Source organism: Prenolepis imparis, unplaced genomic scaffold (assembly GCF_030444845.1).
Source record: "Prenolepis imparis isolate NDT839.2.m4 unplaced genomic scaffold, iyPreImpa1.0 SCAF_70, whole genome shotgun sequence".
Lineage (NCBI taxonomy): Eukaryota > Metazoa > Arthropoda > Insecta > Hymenoptera > Formicidae > Prenolepis > Prenolepis imparis.
The window spans coordinates 44,117-69,751 of NW_028141228.1; the positions used below are offsets into that span (position 1 = coordinate 44,117).

The window sequence follows — 25,635 nt, forward strand, 5'->3', positions numbered from 1 at the left end:
CAAATTGACGATACCGCTCTCATTTTGTCGCACACCGTTTATCGGTAAATTATTGCGCATAAAAACACCTCTAAAGAATGGTATATGCATACGTCTTGCCAGTTGTTCTAATTGTACATTAGTTGTTACACCCACAGGCATTTTTAGCGTTTTTTTTTTGACGTTTTTTTTTTCTTAGTTGAGAATCCCTGTCCACGTTTGTATGGAGCGAGATAAACTCCACGACCTTCCATAGCGTGATTCTGACGTTGCATTTCTTCAAGCTGACGTTGCGCAGCCTTGCTATCATTCACAGCCTTTGCGACTCCCGCTGCTCCACCTGCCAACGAACCGAGAACTCCCAACAATGGTAAAATTGGCAAGATACCACCACGCTTCGCCACAGGCAGTATTCGTTTCTTCTTCTTTTTCAAAGATTTTTTCGTCTTCATCCCCATACCGAATTTTGTCTTTGCTTTCATAGCTGCCCAAACAGTCGTAGCGGCTGCTCTTTCACCAAGAGTTGAATCTCTCGCAGTAATACGTTTTCGCGCTTTCGCAGCGAGTATATTATCAGCAACGTGTCGTTCTCTGAGGGCGTTGCTTTGAGAATATGCAATGTCGTGCTCGCGACACGCGGCATCCAATGGATTAATACCTCGATCACCTCTAGCCAATCGCTTTTCCAAATGAGTCCCCGGACCGCAAAACTGATAGCCGGGAATATGTAATTCTATCGGAAGCGCGTTTATCGCGCGATTAAAGAGACCACTACCTATTTTCGTTGACATTCGCTGCAATCCTTTATCATTGGCGCTGGACCGTCGATGTGCGTTTGCTGCCACGGTCGATTGTAATGTTTGAAACATCGACGACAGGTCTGAATCTCTGGATCCGTCTTTATGTGTTCCGGAAGCTTGTCCCACACGTAGTGGATGTGATTTTCATATCGCAATAAAAATGCTTTTGGTACAAATTGCAGCTGTTCGACGCTTAAACCGTGAATATCGGAAGCACTTGTTAGCAGAAGAAACATTTTTTCGATACTGAGTGATTCATGGTTCCGCGCAGCTATAAATAGGCTCTCCATGACTCATTCATTCATTCGAGAGAAAACATGCGGTTCGTTCAGCAATCGACGATAATCAAAGTTACAAATTTCGACGATAAAACACGGTTGATGTCGGATAAAGAAATACGCAGATATGGAAACATACTGCCGAATACTATACGCGGAATCATTTGCGGTCCTTCGAATTGTGGTAAAACTAACGCATTGATTAGTTTGATAGAAAGCCCGCACGGCGTTTGCTTCGAGAACGTGTACGTATACTCGAAATCGCTTCAACAACCGAAATATCGATATTTGGAAAATTTGCTATCACCGATAGAAGAAATTGGTTATTTTACATTCTCTAATAATAGCGATGTCATTCCACCGAGTGAGGCGCTTCCGAATTCCATTTTTATCTTTGATGACGTGGCATGTGACAAGCAAGATACGATAAGAGAGTACTTTGCAATGGGGCGACACTCGAGCGTCGACTGTTTCTATCTTTGTCAAACGTATGCCAAGATACCTAAGCATCTTGTACGTGACAATGCAAACTTATTAATTTTATTTAAACAAGATGGGACAAACTTGAAACATGTGTACAACGATCACGTAAATACAGATATGTCTTACAATAATTTTCGTGCATTTTGTCAGAAATGTTGGCAACATGGATTTGCAGCGATTGACAAGGACAATCCGCTGACTAATGGACGATACAGAAAAGGATTTAATGAATTTGCAATACCGCAAAGCACTTAGTCGCTTTCGATGCATTGATTGAGCAACGTCTAAATTGCAACATGATGAATAACGATCGTGAAAAGATTGTGTTAGAGATTGCGAAAACGAGCGATTCAATCCGTAAAAAATATCGTTTCTTGAAAACTGGTAAAATGGAGGAGGACGATGCATTGGAGAGGCATTTTAAACCAATCTCTGAACCTCTGAAACAGCTTGTTGAAAATACAGTTGGTGTTGAGTCTGGTGAAGAAAAGAGTGAACCATTGAGTATGCTCGGAGAGAAAAAAGAGTTTAAAACAAAGTGATCAAATATATCATTGAGCGGTATAACTTCTACTCCAAAGCGAATCAAAAGCAGGCGAATGCAACAATTATTGGATGCAACTACTTCTACTCCGATACAAGATGTACAGCCAAGGCAATTATTGCATGATAAGACACCTATCGAGGAAATTTTCGAGACTTCACCTCAATCGCTTGTGACATCAATTCAACATTCATTACAAACATCCGATGGTCAAAATTCATTGCGAAATCACCTGGGTCCACTTGCTCAAAAATATGTGGCAGCTATATTGAATCAAGATAAAAATTCCAAGATGGATTACGTATACGGTGTTAAATTTATCGACAAAGGAATGACGCTCGGTAATAAAAATTTCGATGTGGATAAAAATGATAATATAATTATCGATGGATCAAAATACGTTGGAACAGCAGGTCTTTACGAGTTGGTTTTCAAGAGAATTCCCGACGATGAAATATATACTGCGAATGACTTGCAAAACTATAAAAGTATATTAATAAGAACAAATGCTCACAGACGAAATGGTAATGTGAATCAGCCTGTATTAGGTAACAAGGGATACAAATATAAATATATAATCGCACCATTATTCTCTGATAAAAAATCTGGAAAAGGTATACCGCATGCTATGATCTTAAACAATAATAAGATTGATTACGTGCATTGGAATGATCCCAACGAGTTGGTAGATCGTCTGCGATTGCTCGAAGCTTCACGTCAAGCCGGCAACAACGCCCACAGCAATGAAATATTATCGATTATCGAGGAACTTTACGAAGCTGGTATTATTATAAAATAAGTTATACATCCACGATACGAGTCAGTCTGTCAATATTAGTGGTATCGAAATGTCGATTAATAAATTTGGATTATCACTTGGAACGTCGAATAATAATTCATATTATCAATGGGATGGATTACTAAGAAATTACGTGCGCGATAATACTCTGTGTCTAACAGCCTCCGGCTATGACGCAAGGTCGCGCAAGATACGACGTGTAGCGCAACCGGAAGATGATAATGATGCAGCCAACAAATGATATGTCGAAGCGAGTGTCAAGCTTTTGAGAGATCAACAGAAAGAAATTGAGAAAAAAATAATCAGGCTTGAAAGGAATATGCAGGCGCTATTATTAACGCTGGATAAAATGGCTGTAACGCAGACTACATCAAAAGATACATAAAGAACTGTACGTGAAAATTATATCACATTATTACAAATATGCCTCGATCAAACACCTCTGAAAAGCAGCTACTCATGGAGGAATTGCACGCTCCAGCGAGAAGAAATTTTCCGCGTAGACGTGTCATAGTACATGGATACGACGACCTGTGGCAAGCTGACGTGGTCGAGATGCGTCCTTATGCAAGAGTCAACAAAGGATACAATTACATACTCACCGTCATCGATGTGTTGAGCAAGTATGCATGGGCCCTGCCGCTCAAGAATAAAAGCGGACGCGAAACAGCTGACGCTTTCGCTGAGATAATTCGAGATAGCAAGAGATGTCCGAGAAACATACAAACCGATAGAGGAAAAGAATTTTACAATGCAAATGTGCAGAAACTCGTAAAAAAACACAACATCAATCATTACTCGACATATTCTGTTATGAAAGCCTCAATAGTGGAACGATTTAATCGTACTTTAAAGAACAATATGTGGAAAATGTTTACACTTAATGGTAATTACAAGTGGATCGACGCGCTGTCCCGACTCGTTGCAGAGTACAATGCGCGAAAACATCGCACTATCGGTATGAAACCTATCGATGTTACTCCGGAGATTGCCGAAAAACTTTTAAATACGGTATACAGTAACATAAAAATTGCTGCTCCGGCAAGATTCAAAGTAGGCTGTCAGGTACGCGTGAGTAAATTCAAGACCGTCTTCGAAAAAGGTTTTACACCAAATTGGACTACTGAAATATTTAAAATTATCAAAGTGCAGAAAACTAATCCTGCGACATATATACTTGAAGATTTGCGCGGAAATTCCGTCGCCGGAGGATTCTACGAGTATGAGCTACATCATGTTGCAAATCCCGATGTATATCTCGTGGAAAAGGCTTTGCGGAAAAAAGGCGATGATGTTATGTGAAATGGTTGGGACTGGATAAATCTCACAACTCATGGATTCATAAAAATAATTTATTATAAACATTTATTTAAAATATTTGTACACTGTTTATTTTACAATATATTTATCTAATAATTTTATAAATACAAATATACATATAATATACATATTTATACAAAATATACATATACAAAATATACAAAATATACATATTTTACAACAAATATTATTTACAAAGGTATTTTATAATGTCCCCATGGTAATGTATTAGTGGTTTCAGGTATGATATACCGCTTGTCATCGTGAGGACTTAGAGCAATTTTCGTCTCGCGAATGGTGTATACTTCATGCAATTTCGATCTTATACATGACTGACTACGTGTCATTTCAATCTCTTCATTCAAACACCGCGTGTAATCATCAAACGTTATCGTTCTCGCGACAACGTTACTCTTGACACCTTTTACTTTTTTGGTATCTTTCTTACCATCCACTCGTAATGCATACATTTTTGCTCTAAGCCCTACAAATTCGGTCATTATCGTACCGTTATTTTCATCTTTCATTAGACCTGGCACTTTTTTTATTCACGAGCGGTATACCATACACATTGTCCGCAGCGTAATCGCTCATATCAAATTTGCTTACGTCGCGCTTTATATTCTTATACACATCTTCACATTCGATGTGGTATATTAGGCTGTCTGTGTCGGTGTACATTACCCTGCATCTGTCGCGATATAGCGGTGACATGTACTCGTGATGAAATTCGTATAAACATGTTTTGGAGATGTCGAGTATGCACATGCCGACATAGATTGGTTTGTAAAATTTTACTTCGAGTTTACGTAATTCTACAGCGATTAGATTTTCTGAAAAGATGCTTCTACTGTGGAAATTTGGTTTCGCAATCATTGCCTCTGCACCGTATCTTCCTTCTCAATGTGTGATAAGTTTTACATCAACCCGATTACGCACATTTTCCATCGTTTTGCTGAATACTGCATTATTCATCAATTTATATAAATTTTTTTCAAAATCATTTTTCGCGTGTGTTCTAAATTGCGTATTAAGTTCGATATAATTTCGAAGCCATGGAGATTGCGCGAATTGTAATATGCGATGTATTTTTGCAACGCGAAGGCCGTGACGCGTACATTGCTGCAGGTTGCGGTAGTGTATCACATATCGCTTTTTGTTGTATAGCGTTGCGAGAAGCTTATCTTCCCGCTTGCCTGGTGGCTTGTCGCGTGTCGGGCAAAACGGTAGGTCAGTGTGCGCATCGTGAAGACATTGTGGATATTCTAAATCTACTTCAAGGATGTAGCCTGTAGGCGAATCGAGCGCGATAGATGATAAATTGAAACTAGACATGTCATCGACCCATTGAAAATCAGCATAAGGCAATGGTTGACACATTGCCCATCCATACAAATTATTTACATCGAAGTACATAAGGTATGACGATGGTTTCGATGAATCATATGACTGCATGTACTTGTTATTAGCGTGTGCATATCTGTTTGAACATTGACTTGGACCACCGCGTATACCCCGTTCTATAAACATAACCATGTCGATATCGGTAAGCAATTCGAACGTAATATTTGTATGTTTTAGCATCGCATCCCACGTATACCCGGGGAGAGTATAATAATACGCAGGGTCGAGCCCATAACTCTCGATGCAAGTGTCGCGGAAATTTTCAAAAATATCTGCTAATAACAAGACATCAGTTTTTAAATATAAGTCGCTATATTCGCCTAGAGTTCGAAGGGAGAATCGATTCCAGACGTTCTCAGCGTGCGCGTAATCGCTCTCTGATACAGTGTCACCGGTCAAGGAACTATAAAACGATTCGCGCGGCGGTAAACGCGTGTCCTGCAGCTTGTCCACGCAGTCAATGTACTCGTACGGAAAGACACCTTTTCGCGTCAATAATTCGAAATTGTGAGTGGATAAATTTTGAAATTTCAATTGTAAATTTTTGAGTTTATCTTTACTTAGAAATGATGCCAATTTATCGAGACTAGTATTGAGAAATTTATATGAATCGATAAAACGTAATTAAATATTTCTGGATTTGTCTTCGGCAATTTGAACATTTTTTGTAAATGATATATATTTTTCTTTAGTTATTGGAAGTAATTCGATTCCCCCTTCGAACGCTGTAGCTATTTCCTTAATTATGAAATGTGAGTCGTAACCGGATAAATTATGAAATACTATTGGAATACAAAAAGAGTTTTTATAATTTAAGTTGCAATTTGAGTGTGCTGGACCTCTGTACCGCCCGATCAGATGACAATGATCGCGTACGCGTGTATCGTCATCTTGCGTGAATGGTTTCTCACATATATGACAATGTGTCGCGCTATGAAATTTTTCCCACTCGTCTGATGTTAAATTTACCATGGGGACGTTAGTTGCCAAAATATTCTTTACGCGTATCGCTAAATTTTGTAGTTGTTCGGAAAACCACGAAACGCAATCTACACTACGACGAGAATAATACTCGGATAATGAATCGTCATATGAGCAATGTACATAATATGCTATACTAAATACTTGGTGATGTTGAAAGTTTTTTTCTTCTTCCGTCTTTGTCAGTACACATTCGAGGTTAGCGTATACGACAAAAGGAAGCCGTTCTTTCCTGGTATAGTTGGTGAACGCGAGCCACTTGTCCTTATCGCTCGGTAACCGGATAGCGCAGTCATTCATCTCTCCGCAATCTACCGTATGTGACTGCAACTTGTCCTCAGACCCGAAATAATGCATACATCTGTAAAATTACAATTATAAATAATTTTATTTTATATACATATATAATTTACAATAAATATAATTTGTAATAAATATACATACCGATCGCAGATATATGTCTTGTGACCATGTTTGCTCAATTGCGAGCTCACGAGCCGGGAGAGATTCTTAATGCATGTGAAATGTCCAATGTTGTTGATGTCTTCCACGTACAGCAAGTTGACGTGTCTGACTTTCTTCTGCTCGCTGAGACGCATTGGGACAATGTTCTTTTCTTCGATACAGTACACATTTATCGAAATGTTGTTTGATAGTTCAAATTTCTTAATTTGATTCACAGTCACTGGAAACTCAATGTCTTAGAGATTCAGCACTGTCGAATAATGGGGATATGACGACGTTCTCTCACTATATTTTGCAACTGGATGCGGAGCAGCGACCACCGCCCACGCGAAACATGCATTGTCTTTAGATTGCACGTTCACTACAGCTCTTTTGTTCATTATTTCTCGCGGCAATTTAACATGGCATCCCGCACGCATTGGATTGTATTTGTTTATATTTACAGTTAAATTGTTTATTCGCGATAATGCCCAACCACTATCACGTTCTTGAAATTCTTCTAGCGATGCTAGTGTGGGCTCGATAACGCGGCGTTTGTACCAATCATGTAAATCGGAGATGTGAAAGATTTCAAAGTTTTTAGTGTTGACACTTTTATTAGCGCGCTTATCGCCTGACACAAACTCATCATTAAATATAGTGTTCACTTTTACACTAGTGTGTTTTTGCAACACTTTTTGCACATGTTCAACCACAACGTCTTTGGCATCCTCTAGAAATTGACGAGGTTCGATGTGATTGCTGTTTATCACCGCACCAGTCAAGATGCGGCTCTCGAACGCCGTATCAATCTTTCGCCATATGAATCCGATGTCTCGCGAACTGCTTCCGGCACCTGCCTGTACAAAACGTCTGCGTACCGAATTCTTCAACCCTTCGAGACGTGCGATTTGGGAGACAAGCGATTGTCGAACTCCGATCGGTAATCGTGGACGTTTTATTCGACTTTGTTCTTCCAGTGATTCGATATATTCGTCACATTGCTGCTCCCACACAATATATTCTTCCACCGAATTCACCCTTGCAGCTTGCTCCAACAAACTTGCTTCCAATTGTGCCATTTTTGAGATGCTCTTGCTGAACCTCTGACAATGATACTAACATGGTATGCCTCTTTACCATCCTTTTTATTTAATCGTAGAGATCATTGGCACTCGAGTATGTTGCACATTTAACCTTGACAATAATTCTAATATTTCATTAAGGATGATGTCATAGCAGCCGTGCATCGGCGCTTGAAAATTGCAATTTTACACATTTTGAACACCTGGGGGATGACAGCAGCCGGTGCATTGGCATTTGAATATGTTACATTTTGCACATTTTGACCTTGACAATAATTCTAACATTTCATTTGAGGATGATGTCATAGTAGCCGCGCATCGGCGCTTGAAAATTTTGAATATGTTGCATTATTTTACATTTAATATTTCATCGAGGATGATGTCATAGCAGTCGTACATTGACGCTTGAAATTTTGGATATGTTGCATTATTTTACATTTAATATTTCATTGAGGATGATGTCATAGCAGCCGTGCATCGGCGCTTGAAATTTTGAATATGTTGCATTATTTTACATTTAATATTTCATCGAGGATGATGTCATAGCAGTCGTACATTGACGCTTGAAATTTTGGATATGTTGCATTATTTTACATTTAATATTTTATTGAGGATGATGTCATAGCAGCCGTGCATCGGCGCTTGAAATTTTGAATATGTTGCATTATTTTACATTTAATATTTCATTGAGGATGATGTCATAGCAGTCGTACATTGACGCTTGAAATTTTGGATATGTTGCATTATTTTACATTTAATATTTCATTGAGGATGATGTCATAGCAGCCGTGCATTGACGCTTGAAATTTTGGATATGTTGCATTATTTTACATTTAATATTTCATTGAGGATGATGTCATAGCAGCCGTGCATCGGCGCTTTGATTGGTTAAAAATAATTTTGTGTCAGCAATAATCCCCACCCCATTGCTTTGTATCAATAAAAACTTGTAATAATGATTTAGTATTGTATTAATCACTCGATTGAAAAGGTTCTTTTAAAATGTACTCCGCCAGCATGAATTATTATGTTCCAATACAAGAAATGTCTAAGAATACAAGTGACAAGTAAGTTTCGATTCTTTTTTTGTCAAAATAAAGATTTTTAAATAATGATTTTTAAATAATTTTTGAAATATTGTTCTAATTATTTTTATAGCATTCAGCGTGCGACTCGTATACTTGGGCGAAGACATGCTCTAACCGCAACATCCTATAAATATTTGGAAATAGGAATCAGCGTTGGAGCTGTATCATATGTGGAATTAGCTCTTGGTGATAATCGAGGCAACCACATAATATTGCCTATTGAAACATGTATATCACTAATGCGGAAACGTGCGGACATTGAACGATTTTTACAATCATCTCAAACTCCATTACGGATTCGAGATCTAACAATAGAAATTGTTAAAATATCGGATTCAAAAATTGTAAAATTAACATTATCCAATAATTTTTTATATATGAAGCCATCGACTCTATTACATTTATTTGAGTTTGAAAAATGTATAGATCATGTGTATTTCTGGCTATATGAAAATACTCATCTTGTGAATGAAAAATTTAAACAATTTGCAACTATTTTACAACGCAATAATATTACTAATGTATGTGATGCTGTAAAAGCGATACGCGAAAGTGATGCGTACGATAGTGAATCACTCATAGATTGTGAAATATTAACATGTGCTGTAAATGATATTCTTCACGATGTTTGTAACAAATAAAATATTTTTTATTGTTAATCTATGTTTAATTATTTCTTTCCCAATAAGATATAGCTAACAAAACTATTTCTTCGTTCTCTGGAGATTTAAAAAGTGATGAGCCAGCTGAGACATGATACTCCAGTTAGAACAAGAGAGATGTAGAATTAAAATCAAGAGGGGAGCAACATTATAATATGTGTCCCATCATAAAGTTTCAGATAGTCTTGAATGTAAAATGGGTAGAGAAGTTGTGATGGATAGAGAAGATGTGGTGGATGATGATGATGTGGTGAATGATGATGAGATGATGGTGATTGATGATATATCAGACGTTGATGATATATCAGACGTTGAAATGGGCTCGGACGTTGAAATTGAGCCCGCGACCGATTCCGATTATGATAGTGAGTGCGACGACGTTACTCGCGATACAAGAGTGCACAGCTTGTGCACAGCTGACATCATCGCCATGGATGATAGTACTAGAATGTGTGCGATACATATTTATTATTGTCCATGGGATGGACTCATGTTGTGTACAAGGTGTTTCATTAGATTGCGAGATCTGTATGTGGAGATTGACGTCGTCCGCATTCACAGGACCGGGAGATTTGAACAACTTTTGGGGAGATGGTGCAGCGAGTGCAATAGCCCGCTGGACCAAATGTTCACACGGAATATGTGTCCAGTGTGCAATACATGTAAGTATTTCTTTTCAATTATAAATTATTAAAATAATAAAATGATTAATAAAATAAATAATAATATATTTAATAAAAAATTTTCTGTTATGCAGGAGTCCCCGCCCAGCAGTCGCCGCCGCTTCTCGCAGCATCTCGCATTCAGCCGCCCAACCATTATCCAGCCACTTAAAGTTCATATTTTATATTATTGCATTATATTTTAAATTTTATATTAATTTATATTTTATATTACATTTTATTTTATATTATATATTTTAAATTTTTAAATTCACACACACACACACACACACACACACACACACACACACACACACACACACACACACACACACACACACACACACACACACACACACACACACACACACACACACACACATTTTGTAAAATACACACACACACACACACACTGTTATAAATAAAAATTACCTTAAATATTAAAAAAAATGTATTTATTTTAGAATAAGTCCTCTCCCCTTCCTCCTATTAAAATCTTATTAATTAAAATTACTGTAAATATTATTTAAAAAAAGTCTCTCTCGCGTCCGCCTCTCGCGCTCTCGTTCGCTGCATCAGCTCTCGCGCTCTCCATCGCCGCATCGTCTCGCAACATCTCTCTCTCGCTCTTGTGATATCTCTCTCGCGTGCACCTCGCGCTCTCCTTCGCTGCATCAGCTCTCGCGCTCTCCTTCGCGTCATCTCGCTACCTCTCGTCATCTCGCGCTATCTCTCTCGCTCTTGCATATACACCTCGCTGCAACACCTCGCGCTCTCAATCGCCGCATCATCTCGCTACCGCTATCTCTCTTTCGCGAACGTCTCTCTCGCGACATCTCTCTCTCTCGCGTTCGCCTCGCGCTATCCTTCGCATTCCTCTCTCCCCGCGGACCCCTTACTCAAAAAGTTTCATGCGGTCTTTCGCGGATTCCCCTCTCCCCGCAGACCCCTCACCAACAAAGCTTCATGCGGTCTTTCGCGGACGCCTCCCCCTCCCCGCGGACCCCTCGCGGACCCGTCACCTAAATCGCGGACGCTTCCCCCTCCCGCGGACCCCTCGCGGATCCTAACCTCGCGGACGCCTCCCCCTCCCCGCGGACCCCTCGCGGACCCCTCGCGGACCCGTCACCTAAATCGCAGACGCTTCCCCCTCCCCGCGGCCCCCTCGCGGACCCTAACCTCGCGGACGCCTCCCCCTCCCCGCGGACCCCTCGCGGACCAGGCACCAAAATCGCTGACGCTTCCCCCTCCCCGCGGACGCCTCCCCCTCCCCGCGTGACGTCATTCCCCCTCCCCGCGTGACGTCATTACCCCGCGCCATGGTTCCCCTTGCCCCCCTTCACCCCCCTCATTGCCCCATGGGTTAGAATCGGCATAGTTTACTACTTATATAGATTTGCGAATTAGTGACGAGAAATCGGGATATTTATATTTATCACAATATTTATTTCCTGAATATCATATATATAAAGCACCCATTGTTACGAGCAAATTTTTTCATATAACATTTCATACTTAATATTTGCAGCAATGCCTCTCGCTAAAATAATAAAACAACTCTAACATTGAACAAAGAAAACTAAAATTATAGAATGCGAGAGATATGAAAATGTTCGACAAGAAAATTGACAATATGACATACAATTATACTAAGAAATCGATTTATGTTTTTTTATATTTATGTGTTTTTTTGCTCTTTTCTCGCGAATTATTCTCTAGAAAATGTAAACGTATCTCTCGATCGTGCTTCGGCAATTTGGTCCAACAACTGGTTCTCGTGTAATCGTCATCGCTATGATGACTTGAAAAGTAAAGTAAAAAATGTAGAATTATTTCATACGATTATATTTTCTATATATTTCTTTTACCTTTTATATACAACTATATAAAAGAAGAAATATATAGAAAATATAATCGTATTAAATAATTCTACATTTTTATTTTATTTTTCAAGTCAATCATAGCGATGACTATTACACGAGAATCAGTTGTTGGACCAAATTGCCGGCGCACGGCCAAGAGAGGCGTTTACATTTTCTAGAGAATAATTCGCGAGAAAAGAGCAAAAAAACACATAAATATAAAAAAACACATAAATCGATGATGATTTTATAACTCAAAAAATTAAAAAAATAAAGTGAAAAAAATTAAAAAATTAAAAATAACGCAAAAAAAATAATAATTCTTTGCTGGACTCCGACGGCTGGCTCTCCATTCACCACTGTGCGGGTATGTATCCTGGTGCTGTCGATGATGCGGGCACGTATCCTGGTGCTATCGGTGGTGCGGGCACGTATCCTGGTGTTATCGCCGGTGCGGACACGTATCCTGGTGCTGTCGGCGGTGTGGGCACGTATCCTGGTGCTGTCGATGGTCCGGGCACGTATCCTGGTGCTGTAGGCGGTGCAGGCACGTATCCTGGTGTTGTCTGCGGTGCGAGCACGTATCCTGGTGCTGTCGGCGATGCGGGCACGTATCCTGGTGCTGTCGATAGTGCGAGCACGTATGCTGGTGCTGTAGGCGGTGCGGGCACGTATCCTGGTGTTGTCTGCGGTGCGAGCACGTATCCTGGTGCTGTCGGCGGTGCGGACATGTATCCTGGTGTTGTCGGCGGTGCGGGCACGTATCCCGGTGCAGCAGACGGAATATATACAGTACGGCGGTCGGCGTACCTCCGCTGCTGCGCTCGTTCTTTATTGACCGCCTTTCGTACCGCATTACTAATGCGCTGCAATAAAAAGATTATTTTATAATTATATGTATAAATATATGTATAAAGAAGAAATATACATTATCGAAAAAATTGCCTCTTTTTTCTCATGTACGTTTCGGTCCTGGTATTTTATTGTAACAGACACGCAAGCAATTGACACAATGTAATATATATTATATAATATATGGGTACTTTCCGATTCACGCATAATGCACATAAAGTGACAAAAAATCTATAATATGCGTGACTAATGAACTATAGATTTTTTGTCACTTCATGCGCATCATGCGTGAATCGGAAAGTGCCCTATGTTACATTGTGTCAATTGCGTGCGTGTCTGTTGCAATAAAATACCAGAACCGAAACGTATATGAGAAAACAGACAATTTTTCCGATAATATGTACTTCTTTTTTCAATACAAATATATAAAATAAAGGCTCTGACACAGATAATGTAAAAAATAGATCAAGTATTCAGATCATGTACGTTTCAGTCCTGGTAATGTAACAGACATACACACGCAATTGACACAACAAACATCACTTGATGTTGATCTGACATCAGCATTGAAACATATGATCTGAATACTACATCTATCCTTTACATTATATTTTTCGGAGTCTTTATTTTATATATTAGTAATTGAAAAAAAATATATATATTATCGAAAAAATTAATAAAACTAACCTTCTTTATATTGTCCGCTGACAACGGTGCCGTCGTCATTCTCGTGTCCGCTGGGAGCGGCGCCGTCGCCATCCTCGTGTCCGCTGGCAGCGGCGCCGTCGCCATTCTCGTGTCCGCTGGCAGCGGCGCCATCGCCATTCTCGTGTCCGCTGGCAGCGGCGCCATCGCCATCCTCGTGTCCTCTGGCAGCGGCGCCGTCGCCATCCTCATGTCCGCTGGTAACGGCGCCGTCGCCTTCCTCGTGTTTGCTGGTAACGGGGCCGTCACCGTGCACGTTGGTGATGGCGACGGCGCCGTCACCGTCGCCGTCGTCTTTCGTCTCGAGATGTATCCTTCACTTCTTGTTAAAAAAAAATATAAAAAGATAAGCATTTATATATTTTATATTATATATATATATATATGAGAGAGAGAGAGGGAGAGAGAGAGAGAGAGAGAGAGAGAGAGAGAGAGAGAGAGAGAGAGAGAGAGAGAGAGAGAGAGAGAGAGAGAGAGAGAGAGCGAGAGCGAGAGCGAGAGCGAGAGCGAGAGCGAGAGCGAGAGCGAGAGCGAGAGCGAGAGCGAGAGCGAGAGCGAGAGCGAGAGCGAGAGCGAGAGCGAGAGCGAGAGCGAGAGCGAGAGCGAGAGCGAGAGCGAGAGCGAGAGCGAGAGCGAGAGCGAGAGCGAGAGCGAGAGCGAGAGCGAGAGCGAGAGCGAGAGCGAGAGCGAGAGCGAGAGCGAGAGCGAGAGCGAGAGCGAGAGCGAGAGCGAGAGCGAGAGCGAGAGCGAGAGCGAGAGCGAGAGCGAGAGCGAGAGCGAGAGAGAGAGAGAGAGAGAGAGAGAGAGAGAGAGAGAGAGAGAGAGAGAGAGAGAGAGAGAGAGAAAGTGAAAAAATAAAATACTCACATCTGGTCATCGTGCGTAGCTTTTTACTCCTCCGAAGACGAACAACAGACCGATCGCTAGCTCGTGCATTGTTGCCGCGCCGCCGATCGTTTTTTGTAGATAAGAGATCGCGCGACGGACACACACACACACACACACACACACATTTATAACTCGTCATAAATGTTTTTCATCTCTCGAGTGTTCTTCCCGCTTTCGCTTTTGGCAAAGCAGCATTGTGCGAGGATTTTTTTCTTATTTGTAATTATAAATATATATAACTTATAAAATAAAAAACAGAACATATGTCTAATATATATATATATATATTTAAAAAAAAGTAAAAAAAAGGGTGTCCTTCTTGGTCTTGAACCCGAGTTCGCTCGGTCTACTCTACGCAATTGGCATCATAGGACGGTATCAATATGAATTTTTATGAGACATTTCAAAATAATACTACAAATCATTTTTTTTAATAGAAACATATGGAAAGGAATATCATTCAGCCACTTATTTCAAAAAGATAATATTCCAAATAAAACTAGTTTTATTTTATTTTTTTTATTTTTTTTATTTTTTTTTTTTAATTGAAATGTCTCATAAAAATTCATATTGATACCCTGAGTCCTGTGGCGCCAATTTAGTGCGTGGGATTATCACCGTGCGAACTCGGGTTCAAAACCGAGTAGGAGATATGTTGCCCTTTTTCGCATGATGCGATTTACGCCGCTACCAGCGGACACGAGGATGGCGACGGATGTCGCTCCCCCTCCCCCCCCCGGCACGCACCGCCGACAGCACCAGGATACGTATTCGTAGCACCAGGATACGTGCCCGCACTGCCCGCAGCACCAGAATGATATCCCCGCACAAAAAAAGGGCCACAGGACTATATTTTTGCAATTTTTTTTTATGAATATAGTAAATGTAAAATAATTATTCATCAAACTAATGAACATAACTATTATTATTCTTATTTTATAAATCATTGAAGACATTTGTACGAAATATAAATCAAATGATTTTTTAATAAATTATCAATCGAATCTTCGATTGAATTTGCTCGATTCTATCGAAAGACTGAATTGAATTCGTTTTTACTAATCGCTAGAATAACTAGAATGCTCTTTGATTAATTTTATTTATATCAAGTGTCAATTGGACAATCTTCAATTTATTTTGTTCATATCTTTTATATAATCAATCGTCATTTTATAATTTTACATTATAAATGTTGATAAAAATTCAAGTTGTAAACTTCAGAGAAATATACACATATTACTAATTACTAATATTATAATTACTATTATACTAGTATTATTTTTCTATAGATGACGATAGACTATATAAACGATTTATCTAATTGTAAGGTAATTTGATATGAACGAAATAAATTGAAGAGTGTCCAATTGACACTTGTGATATAAACAAAATTAATCAAAAAGCATTCTACGATTAGTAAAACGAAGCATTCTACGAAAACGAATTCAATTCAAAGTCATTCGATAAAATCGAGCTAATTTAATCAGATTCGATTGACAATTTATTACCAAATAAAAAAATCATTTGATTTATATTTCATACGAATGTCTTCAATGATTTATTAGAATAATAATTATTTTAATATAATAGTTATGTTCATTAGTTTGATTAATAATTATTTTACATTTACTATATTCATAAAAAAAATTGCAAAAATATAGTCTTGGACCCTTTTTTGTGCGAGGCTACCATCCTGGTGCAGCGAGCAGTACGGGCACAAACTCTATAATTATAATTGTGCAAGAAAAAATAACATATATATATATATATATATATATATATATAAATTGTATTTTTCTTATAATAAATATTCTTATTTGTTATATTCGTAAAAACGCAGATCTTTCATATTCACGCGGTATCAGTAGTATGTATGTACCGCAGTAATCTGTCTGTGCAGTACGTTGATATGATCTACTGCGCGACTCGTCACTCACGTCGCGCGGTGCTATATGTACGCGTAACAACGAAGCAGCGTACACAAGAAGTCACGTTAGGACGTGTCGTTACCGTGTAAAGTGAAACGTGAAAAGTTTCTACATAATATATATTTATAATATATATTTAGTTTGTTTTTAGTTTTAGTATTTAGTATTAGTTTGTTGTCCACACAATGGGACAGAAATATAACGCAAAAAATTTGCCTATTACTAAACGTAGAGTTTCTTTCAAGAAAGGCTGGATGCAAAGGTTAGTACATTTTTTTTAAATTACATGAGAAAATACAAATAAACATTTTCTACACATGCATACACACACGTATACACATATATACATACATATAAATATACATATCTATCTATCCATGTATCTCTCTCTCTCTCTCTCTCTCTCTCTCTCTCTCCCCCCCCCTCCCCCCTCCATCCATGCATTCTCTTATACATGCATATATATATATATATATATATATATATATATATATGAGTTAGTATTTTATTTTATTTTATTTTTATATATTACATAAAATTTATAATCTAAAAATAATAAATTTTTTTATGGTTATAATTGATTATGAAGTTTCAAGTAGATAATTTATTGTTATAAATAAATGATATATATAAAAGTATAGAGAAGATAATAATACAATTATTATTTTGACGAAGCAGAGCAGTAGTTGAATAAAATTATTGAAAGAGATAGATTTTATTTTAGATTATTTAGATATTGCGTATATACAGGATGTTTCGATAAAAGTGGGCAATCTTTCATGGACATGTAGAACAAATAAAAACAATCCTCTAACTTCCTATACATTTTTTTCTATAACGCATCTTTATGAAGATACTTGTTGAAAAGTATTTTTCAAAACTCTTATATCATTCTGTAGTATAATAATTATTTTTAGGTCTTGAAAATAGATTAAAGTTTTTGATATAAGTTTAGTATGTTCAGAAAATCCGCCCTTGGCTCTCCGATATAATATCAAGGAATTTATATATATATTGGCCTTACATAAAAATAATACAATCTACAGAGTAATATAAGAATTATTTAGAAAAATACTTTCCAAATTCTTTAGACAAGTATTTCGATGCGTTATAGAAAAAAATTTTTTAGAAACTTATAGGATTATTTTTATCTGTTCTACATGTCCACTACAGATGGCCCACTTTTACCGAAATGCCCTGTATATTGTGCGCATATATTAGATAAATATATATGTATAAATTTTCTATGTATACATATATATACATACACACACAATATCTATATAATCTAAAATAAAATCTATCTTTTATGCAACTACTGCTCTCATCCATCAAAATAATAATTGTATAAATCATTTTTTTTCTCTAAATCTAATACTATATAGTTATTTATTTATAACAAGAAAATTAATAACTTTATAATCAATTATAATTATAAAAAAGATTTATATATTTTAAATTTATTTTAATTCTACTTTACAAAAAGAAATAAATTTTCAAGGAATATTTTAAATAATTTTACAATTAGGTCTTTTTATTTAATTATTTTATTTGTTATTTTTAAAATTTCAAGCATTTTTTGGAAAAAGTCAATGATATTGTGATTGTGTGTGGGTTTTCTTACTGTAAAACCACAAATGTCGGTTCCTAAAATTTACGTAAATTCTCAGATTTACCAAAATGCTTTGTTCCAAAAATAAAAAACGGTCTTTACTAAAGTCTTACCAATCAATGTTATTTACCTAGTCTTGTAGTAAAAGTAATTTTGACAAGAAATAATGATAAAAAATGGAAAAAAATTTTAAATATATTTATTTTTCTTTCTGACTTACATAAAATTGAATGTTTTGAGTAATAATAATATATAAAAGCTTTTTTTCTTCAAAGTTATAAAAGAAAGTAGTAAAGCTTGTAATTCTGGTAATATGAAGAATTAGTGAGCCAAAGAACATTTCCTTTCTTTTAGTAAGTTTCTTTTTTATTACAAAAAATTATAAAAAATGGTTTATATATTTAATTTTTTTCGTATTTTTTTTTCACTCAATCTATTTAATTTTATGCAAAGCAAAGAAAAATAAACCTATTCGGTATAAATTTTTATCCATTTTTTAGCATTATTTCCTGTAAAAATTAAATTTCGATTTTTTATTACAAGTGTAGGTAAATTCTTACATTTCTGAACAGTGACTGGTAAGACTTCAAAGTAAAGACCGTTTTTTATTTTTGGATTTACAAAGTATTTTGGTAATTCTTAGGATTTATGTGTTAATTCTAGGAACCGACATTTGTGGTTTTATACAGTAAAGCACACACACACACACACACACACACACACACACACACACACACACACACACACACACACATATATATATATAATTTTAAATCACCATATTTTGAATGGACTTTTTGCAGAAAATGCTTAAACTTTTAAAAATAATAAACAAATAAATTGAATAAAAAGGCCTAATTGTAAAATTAAAATATCTGTTTAAATTTAAAATATTTTGAAAATGTATTTCTTTATATAACATACATATATATGTATATATAAGTAATTTCGAAAAAAATAAAAATTTTTAAAAATAAAGCAGTCTCTTGTTCATTTTTAAAAATAGTAATTAGTAGAAATAGTAGTAGTATAATAGTAGTTTAGTAATAGTAGTTTAAAGTAGCAGTAGTTATAAAAAAATATTTTATAGAGACGATTTATTCGTCTGCTAGTTGCTTCTAAAAATATCTTCTCCCAGAACGATTTGCAGGTGCGTTCTGGTTATTTAAAAAAAGATATTTATATACCAGAGACGATTTATTCGTCTGCTAGTTGCTTCTAAAAATATTTTCTCCCAGAACGATTTGCATGTGCGTTCTGGTTATTTAAAAAGAGGTATTTATACACCAGAGACTTCGTGAACTGGTTATTTTTCACATCAGATACACATTGGTTCATATGTGTCTTCTGATTCTTATAAAATATAAGACATTGATACTACATTATCTATTGTATGTGTATAATGTAATATAGTTATTTTTAGTTAGATGTAGATTTCTAAACAAGAGACTGTATTTATTTTTCAGAAATTTTACTTTTTCTTTATTATATAAAATGATATAACTGACACACTTATTTTGAACAATATTAACATAATTTTTTTTGCAGGCGACGAATGCTGAACCTGATAAAGCGCCAAGAAGAAAATGACTCCAGGAATAGCACGTGTAAGGATATTAACAATGAATCCATCGATTTTCAGAAATCGGTGGAATTATTCTCCGATGCGATGGATTCGAACCAATCGTTAGTACCCACGATGCAATACCTGGAGTTAGATTTAAATACAGGTACGTGTAGTCAAAATGACTCCAGAAATAGCACGTTTAAAGATACTAACAACGAATCCATCGATTGTCAGAAATCGGTGGAATTATTATCCGATACGATGGATTCGAAAGTTAGTACCCAATCGTTAGTACCTACGATGCAATGCCTGGAGTCAAATTCAAATGCAGATAAGTGTAGTCAAAATGTCGAACTGTGCGAAGATGACAATTATTTTGTTATCGAAAATGGCCCTCTGGATACGAATCGTATCCAGGAAAGCTTGCCTCAAGGCCGTCATTGTCGACATTTCTCATATGTGCAATGAACTCCAGAGATCATTCAATAATCATATGAAAAGAATACAGGACCAATTTAAAGATTGGAAAGTGATAACGACTCAAATCAAAGGCCAAGAGGAAAATGTCGAACTTTGCGAAGATAACAATTATTTTGTTATCGAGAATAGCCCTGTAGATATAAATCGTATCCAGGAAAGCATGCCTCAAGGGCATCGCATTGTCGACATTTCTCATATGTGGAATGAACTCCAGAGATCATTCAATAATCATATGAAAGGAATAGAGTGCCAATTTAAAGATTGGAAAGTCATGAAGACTCAAACCAAAGGACAAGAGGAAATTGTCGAACTTTGCGAAGATAACAATTATTTTGTTATCGAGAATAGCCCTCTGGATATAAATTGTATCCAGGAAAGCATGCCTCAAGGCCAAAAGGAAAATGTCGAACTTTGCGAAGATGACAATTATTTTGTTATCGAAAATGGCCCTCTGGATACGAATCGTATCCAGGAAAGCTTGCCTCAAGGCCGTCGCATTGTCGACATTTCTCATATGTGGAATGAAGTCCAGAGATCATTCAATAATCATATGAAAGGAATAGAGTGCCAATTTAGAGATTGGAAACTCATAAAAACTAGAACCGCAGAGTTGAAGACGCATTTTACTTTCAAGTGCCAAATGTGCAATACTGAAGCCACTATCTGCTCAGAACTCGAAGAGCCGGAAATATTAGACATATGGCTGCTGTAGTAGGAACTGTTACAGTAGGAATTGGCTATGCCCAGTTGAATGAGCAATGTGCAATCATGAATATTCCTTCCATGTCCGAGCCAAAGTACATAGAAAATAGAGAAAAATTAGTCGATGCTTTTGAAAAAACAGCCATGGAAAGTATAAAAATGGCTGGCGAAATTGAAAAGCAACTCGCTCTTGAGAGAAACGAAGTTATAAACGGTATTCCGTACATAACAGTTGTAGCGGATGGTAGTTGGATGAAGAGATCGTATGGCAGTGCCTACAATTCTCCTTCCAGTATCGGAGCTATAATTGGTTATCGTACGAAAAAGATTCTCTTCGTCGGTGTCCGCAATAAATTTTGCGCAATATGTGATATAGCAGAGCGAAAAGGTATAGAACCAAAAGCTCACAAATGTTATAAAAATTTTGATCGCAACGTAAGCTCCACAAGGATGGAGAGCGATGCCATCGCAGAAGGTTTCAAATGTAGCCTCGAAATGCATGGGCTGATTTTTAAAACAGTTATTGCCGATGGTGATAGTAGCGTTTATCAGGCTATTATTGATAATAGACCATATAATGAACATATGGTTACAGTAAAAAAAATAGAATGCACAAATCATTTACTTCGCAATTTGTGTAAAAAGCTCAAAGCGGTGGCAGAGACAACTCAGCCAAAAACGCAGAGGCAGCGTGGCTTTACAGAGTTGCGAAATGTTGTGAAAAACAACATTAAACATATTAGAAAAGAGGTAGAAAAGGCAGCCGAATTACGAAGAAAAGACCAACAAACACCTCAACATTATAAGGCTATGGAACTGCAAAAAGATATATTGAACATTCCTAGCCATGTTTTTGGCGAACATAAGCGATGCGAAGCACGCGGTCGTATATGCGAAGAGAAGGATAGTAAAACGAACAAAAATTATGTTGCACTTTTAAAAATACATGGTTTATATCAATAGATAGAAAGCGCTATCACATATCTAAGCGGTTATTTCGACAGCTTATTGCTGAATTTAACCGATAATCCTGCAGAATCGTTTAATTCGATAATCTGCAAAGAAATTGGTGGAAAGTGCATTCATTTTGGTAAACGAGGCTCTTACAATGCCAGAGTTGCGGCAGCAGCTGTGCAATTTAATACGCAACAAGCCATTACAGAATTGCATAAGAGCATGGATAAAACTGTTCCGCCTATTGTTGAGAAACTAGAAAAACAATTAAAACAAATAAAAGTTGCAAAAACCAGAGAATCTCGACAGGTGCAAGGCAGGCAAAAAAAATTTAAACAAGAGACAGGAACAGATCGTTATTATGGTCCGCAATCTCAAAAACCAGATCTTCCATCTGATGTATTTGAGCAACTTCGGCAAAATCATTTAGAAAAATTGTCCGAAAATGCGAGAAACTGGAAGAAAATTGAATTCGATAAGAGAAGCCAAAGGGACTCGGAATTATGGTTATCATTGAGACGAGAAATGCTGACAGCATCCAATTTTGGACCTGTATGTCGCATGAGACCAACAACGTCTTGTGCAACAACAGTAAAAGCCATTTTATATCCTTTGTTCATTGATACCGCAGCCCTAAAATATGGTCGCGAGAACGAAGAAGTAGCAAGGAAAGAATTGGCTATAAAATTAAATAAAGAAATAAAACCTTGCGGATTATTTATCGATACTGAAAATCCGTGCTTGGGTGCTTCTCCTGACGGAATTATTGATGAAAATGGTCTAGTGGAAATAAAATGTCCTCTGTCAGCTGAGCATTTGACAGCAGAAATAGCTGTAGAGACATTGCCTTCTTTAAAAGGTATTTTTGATAAAAAAGATCCACATAAAATAAATCGAAATCATCGATATTTTTATCAAGTTCAAGGTCAGTTGAACATAACACAGCGAGAATATTGTATTTTTGCTGTTTGGACTCCACAAAGCATGAAAATATTGCGCATTGAGGCAGACAATTTTTTTTGGAGAAATCAAATGCTGCCTTTCTTAACACGCTTCTATAACGAATGCATGCTTCCAGAAATCTTGGACAGTCGTCACAATAGGCATATGCCAATCAGAAATCCAAGATACATTATAGAAGCTAAAGAAGAAGCAGCAAAAAAAATACTGACAAATCAAATAAAGAGACCAAATATAATAAAAAGCGAAAATGACATAGAAGAGAGCAAACGATTCAAACCGAACGTTTCGATGGAAGCAATAATGACTGATATTGCTGATATTGCTCTGAATAAAGAGCAAGATGATGATTGTATTATTATAAGTTACTCACGTAACGAACAAGATATATCTGAAGACGATATAAAAAGAAATGAAAAACTTTTAAATACGTTTGCTCCTCTTTATTTGGTAAAAGATAACATCTTGGGTATGACAAGTCAATTAAACGATGAATCGTTGGATCTATTTTTGCGTATTATAAGAGAAACTTCTCATTTCAAAACGCAAAGTGTGCTACATATAGAATACCCTCACATGATTAAAGCTAGTCGTAGTGATAATAGCTTACAAATAATTGGAGGGAATTGTAGTAATCATTGGAGATGTATTTTCTTTGACGGCACCAAACTTCGCGTGTACGATAGTCTACCTGGCTGTACATACGATAAATTGGTAGCTAAAGAGAAAAATTATATACATCTTCGTTATCCAACAATAAGCTCGAGTGACATAATTTTTGAAAAGGTTCAAATACAACCTGATGGCGTATGTTGTGGAATTTATGCTGCAGCTTTCGCCACGACTGTAGCCTTAGGAGGCAATCCTTGTGAGGAAACATATTCCAAAAATGTTAAATGTATGAGAGAACATTTTTATACAATTCTAGAAAGCAATAAACTCTCACCTTTTCCAAAATGATAAAAAAGTATAATTTTCTATTTAAAAAAATTTATTCTGGGAAGAATATAGATTTCAAAAATCTATATTCTATAATTGACCAGAAAAAGCTATATCAATCTTGATTGCAAATTATAATCGGAGAGACGAAACACATATATTGGTTGCGTTCTCACGAGAATGGACGGGAAGGGGTCCATTCTATATTTTATTCAGAATATTGTAAAAATACATTATTTTGTTGCAATCGAGACTGTATTGTAAAAATCTTTATTACAATCATAGTCGTCCTCAGGGAGGGGCAAAATGAGCACTTGCCCCCTCCCCTGGAAAATGGAAAAAAAACCTTTCTCAATTTACATCTACCTTGTCGCGGTGAGAAAGCTTTTACTAAAAGATGTAAAAAGTATACATTTTTTCTGGAAGTGATATGCCCCCCTCTGGAAAAAATTATGAACATTTATACGATTGCATATATATATATATATATATTGTTACGTCCGCGGGACCGAATTCGCGAAAGATCGCTATTGTGATCACGCAACCGCCGTTCACTCGCGCGAAAAATGAATTGACTCTCGTACGAAAGAAAGAACCTTTAATATGGCGAGCCAATACACAAGAACAATCAAGTATAAAAGGAATTGCATGTAGTTTGCTAATATTCTCGAAAACGTCTGTCTTTGATAACCGCGGTACTCAGACTCCACAAAAGACAGCTGTTCACCAACAACCCATAGCGACGCCTTGACAACGCGATGTTCCTCGATCTCACGGAAGACTCGATGATCTTAGACGGATACAGGGACGTATCACAATACGGACGTAACAATATATATATATATATATATATATATATATATATATATTACGTATATATTGTATATGTGTGTACATATACACACATAATATTAAAATACATTTTTATCTATTGATTATCCAAAATATGTAAGTATTATGCACACAAATCTGCATGCATCATATACATTTCTTATATTTATATACACGTATGCATACATAAAACATATATATACGTATTTTATTTGACACAGTGGATTATCATAAAAATAAATTTTATCATAAAAATAATAAATAAAACATTTTCGGGAAAATTGTTCTATATAAAAGTTGTAAAAGGTTTCGAAGGGAGACAATATATCGTGATTGTTCGGTGTTTTTCAAAGATAGAGTTCAACCTAGTTTTTTTTTAATGAACCTACCTTATTTTTATTATATAAATCGAATCGCAGTATTCACCATAAAAAGTTATAAAATGGCTAAAAAATGAAAACGTAACGAGATATTTTATAATTTATTTGATATAATTAAATAAATAATGAAATATATCTTATGAAATATTTATTTTTCGATAATCTTACCTCTATACTTATGCACAAAATAATGAGAGAAATAAACTGGTATAAAAGAACACGTAGTTGTTTTCAAGAAAACGTATGTAAATTAGCAGCTACATATTTTTGTCTTTGAAAACAACTATATGTTCTCTTTACACCATTTCTCTTTATTTTGTGCATAAGTATTGAGGTAAAATTATCAAAAAATTAATATTTTATGAGATATTTCATACTTCATAATATAAGATTTCGTAACTTTTTTATTTTTTAGCTATCCTACTACTTTTTATGTTGAATGTTGC

The 25,635-nt window shown here is 36.5% G+C and overlaps 1 protein-coding gene and 1 pseudogene across 2 annotated transcripts; one reads left to right on the forward strand and one right to left on the reverse strand.

The window, feature by feature from the left end:
• Window positions 1-12,009: 12,009 nt before the first annotated feature.
• On the reverse strand, window positions 12,010-15,036 carry LOC145947366 (uncharacterized). Of its 2 annotated transcripts, none has more exons than XM_083057168.1 (3): window positions 14,816-15,036; window positions 13,931-14,267; window positions 12,010-13,257 (listed from the first exon to the last, which is right to left on the reverse strand). In XM_083057168.1, the coding sequence occupies exons 2-3, from the start codon at window positions 14,138-14,140 to the stop codon at window positions 12,745-12,747; spliced, it is 723 nt and encodes a 240-aa protein (XP_082913294.1). In that variant the 5' UTR covers window positions 14,141-14,267; window positions 14,816-15,036; the 3' UTR covers window positions 12,010-12,744. The 2 variants fall into 2 exon arrangements, with proteins under 2 accessions (XP_082913294.1, XP_082913293.1); XM_083057167.1 differs by having other exon boundaries at window positions 13,931-14,270.
• On the forward strand, window positions 14,139-23,999 carry LOC145947368 (uncharacterized; annotated as a pseudogene).
• Window positions 24,000-25,635: the final 1,636 nt, after the last annotated feature.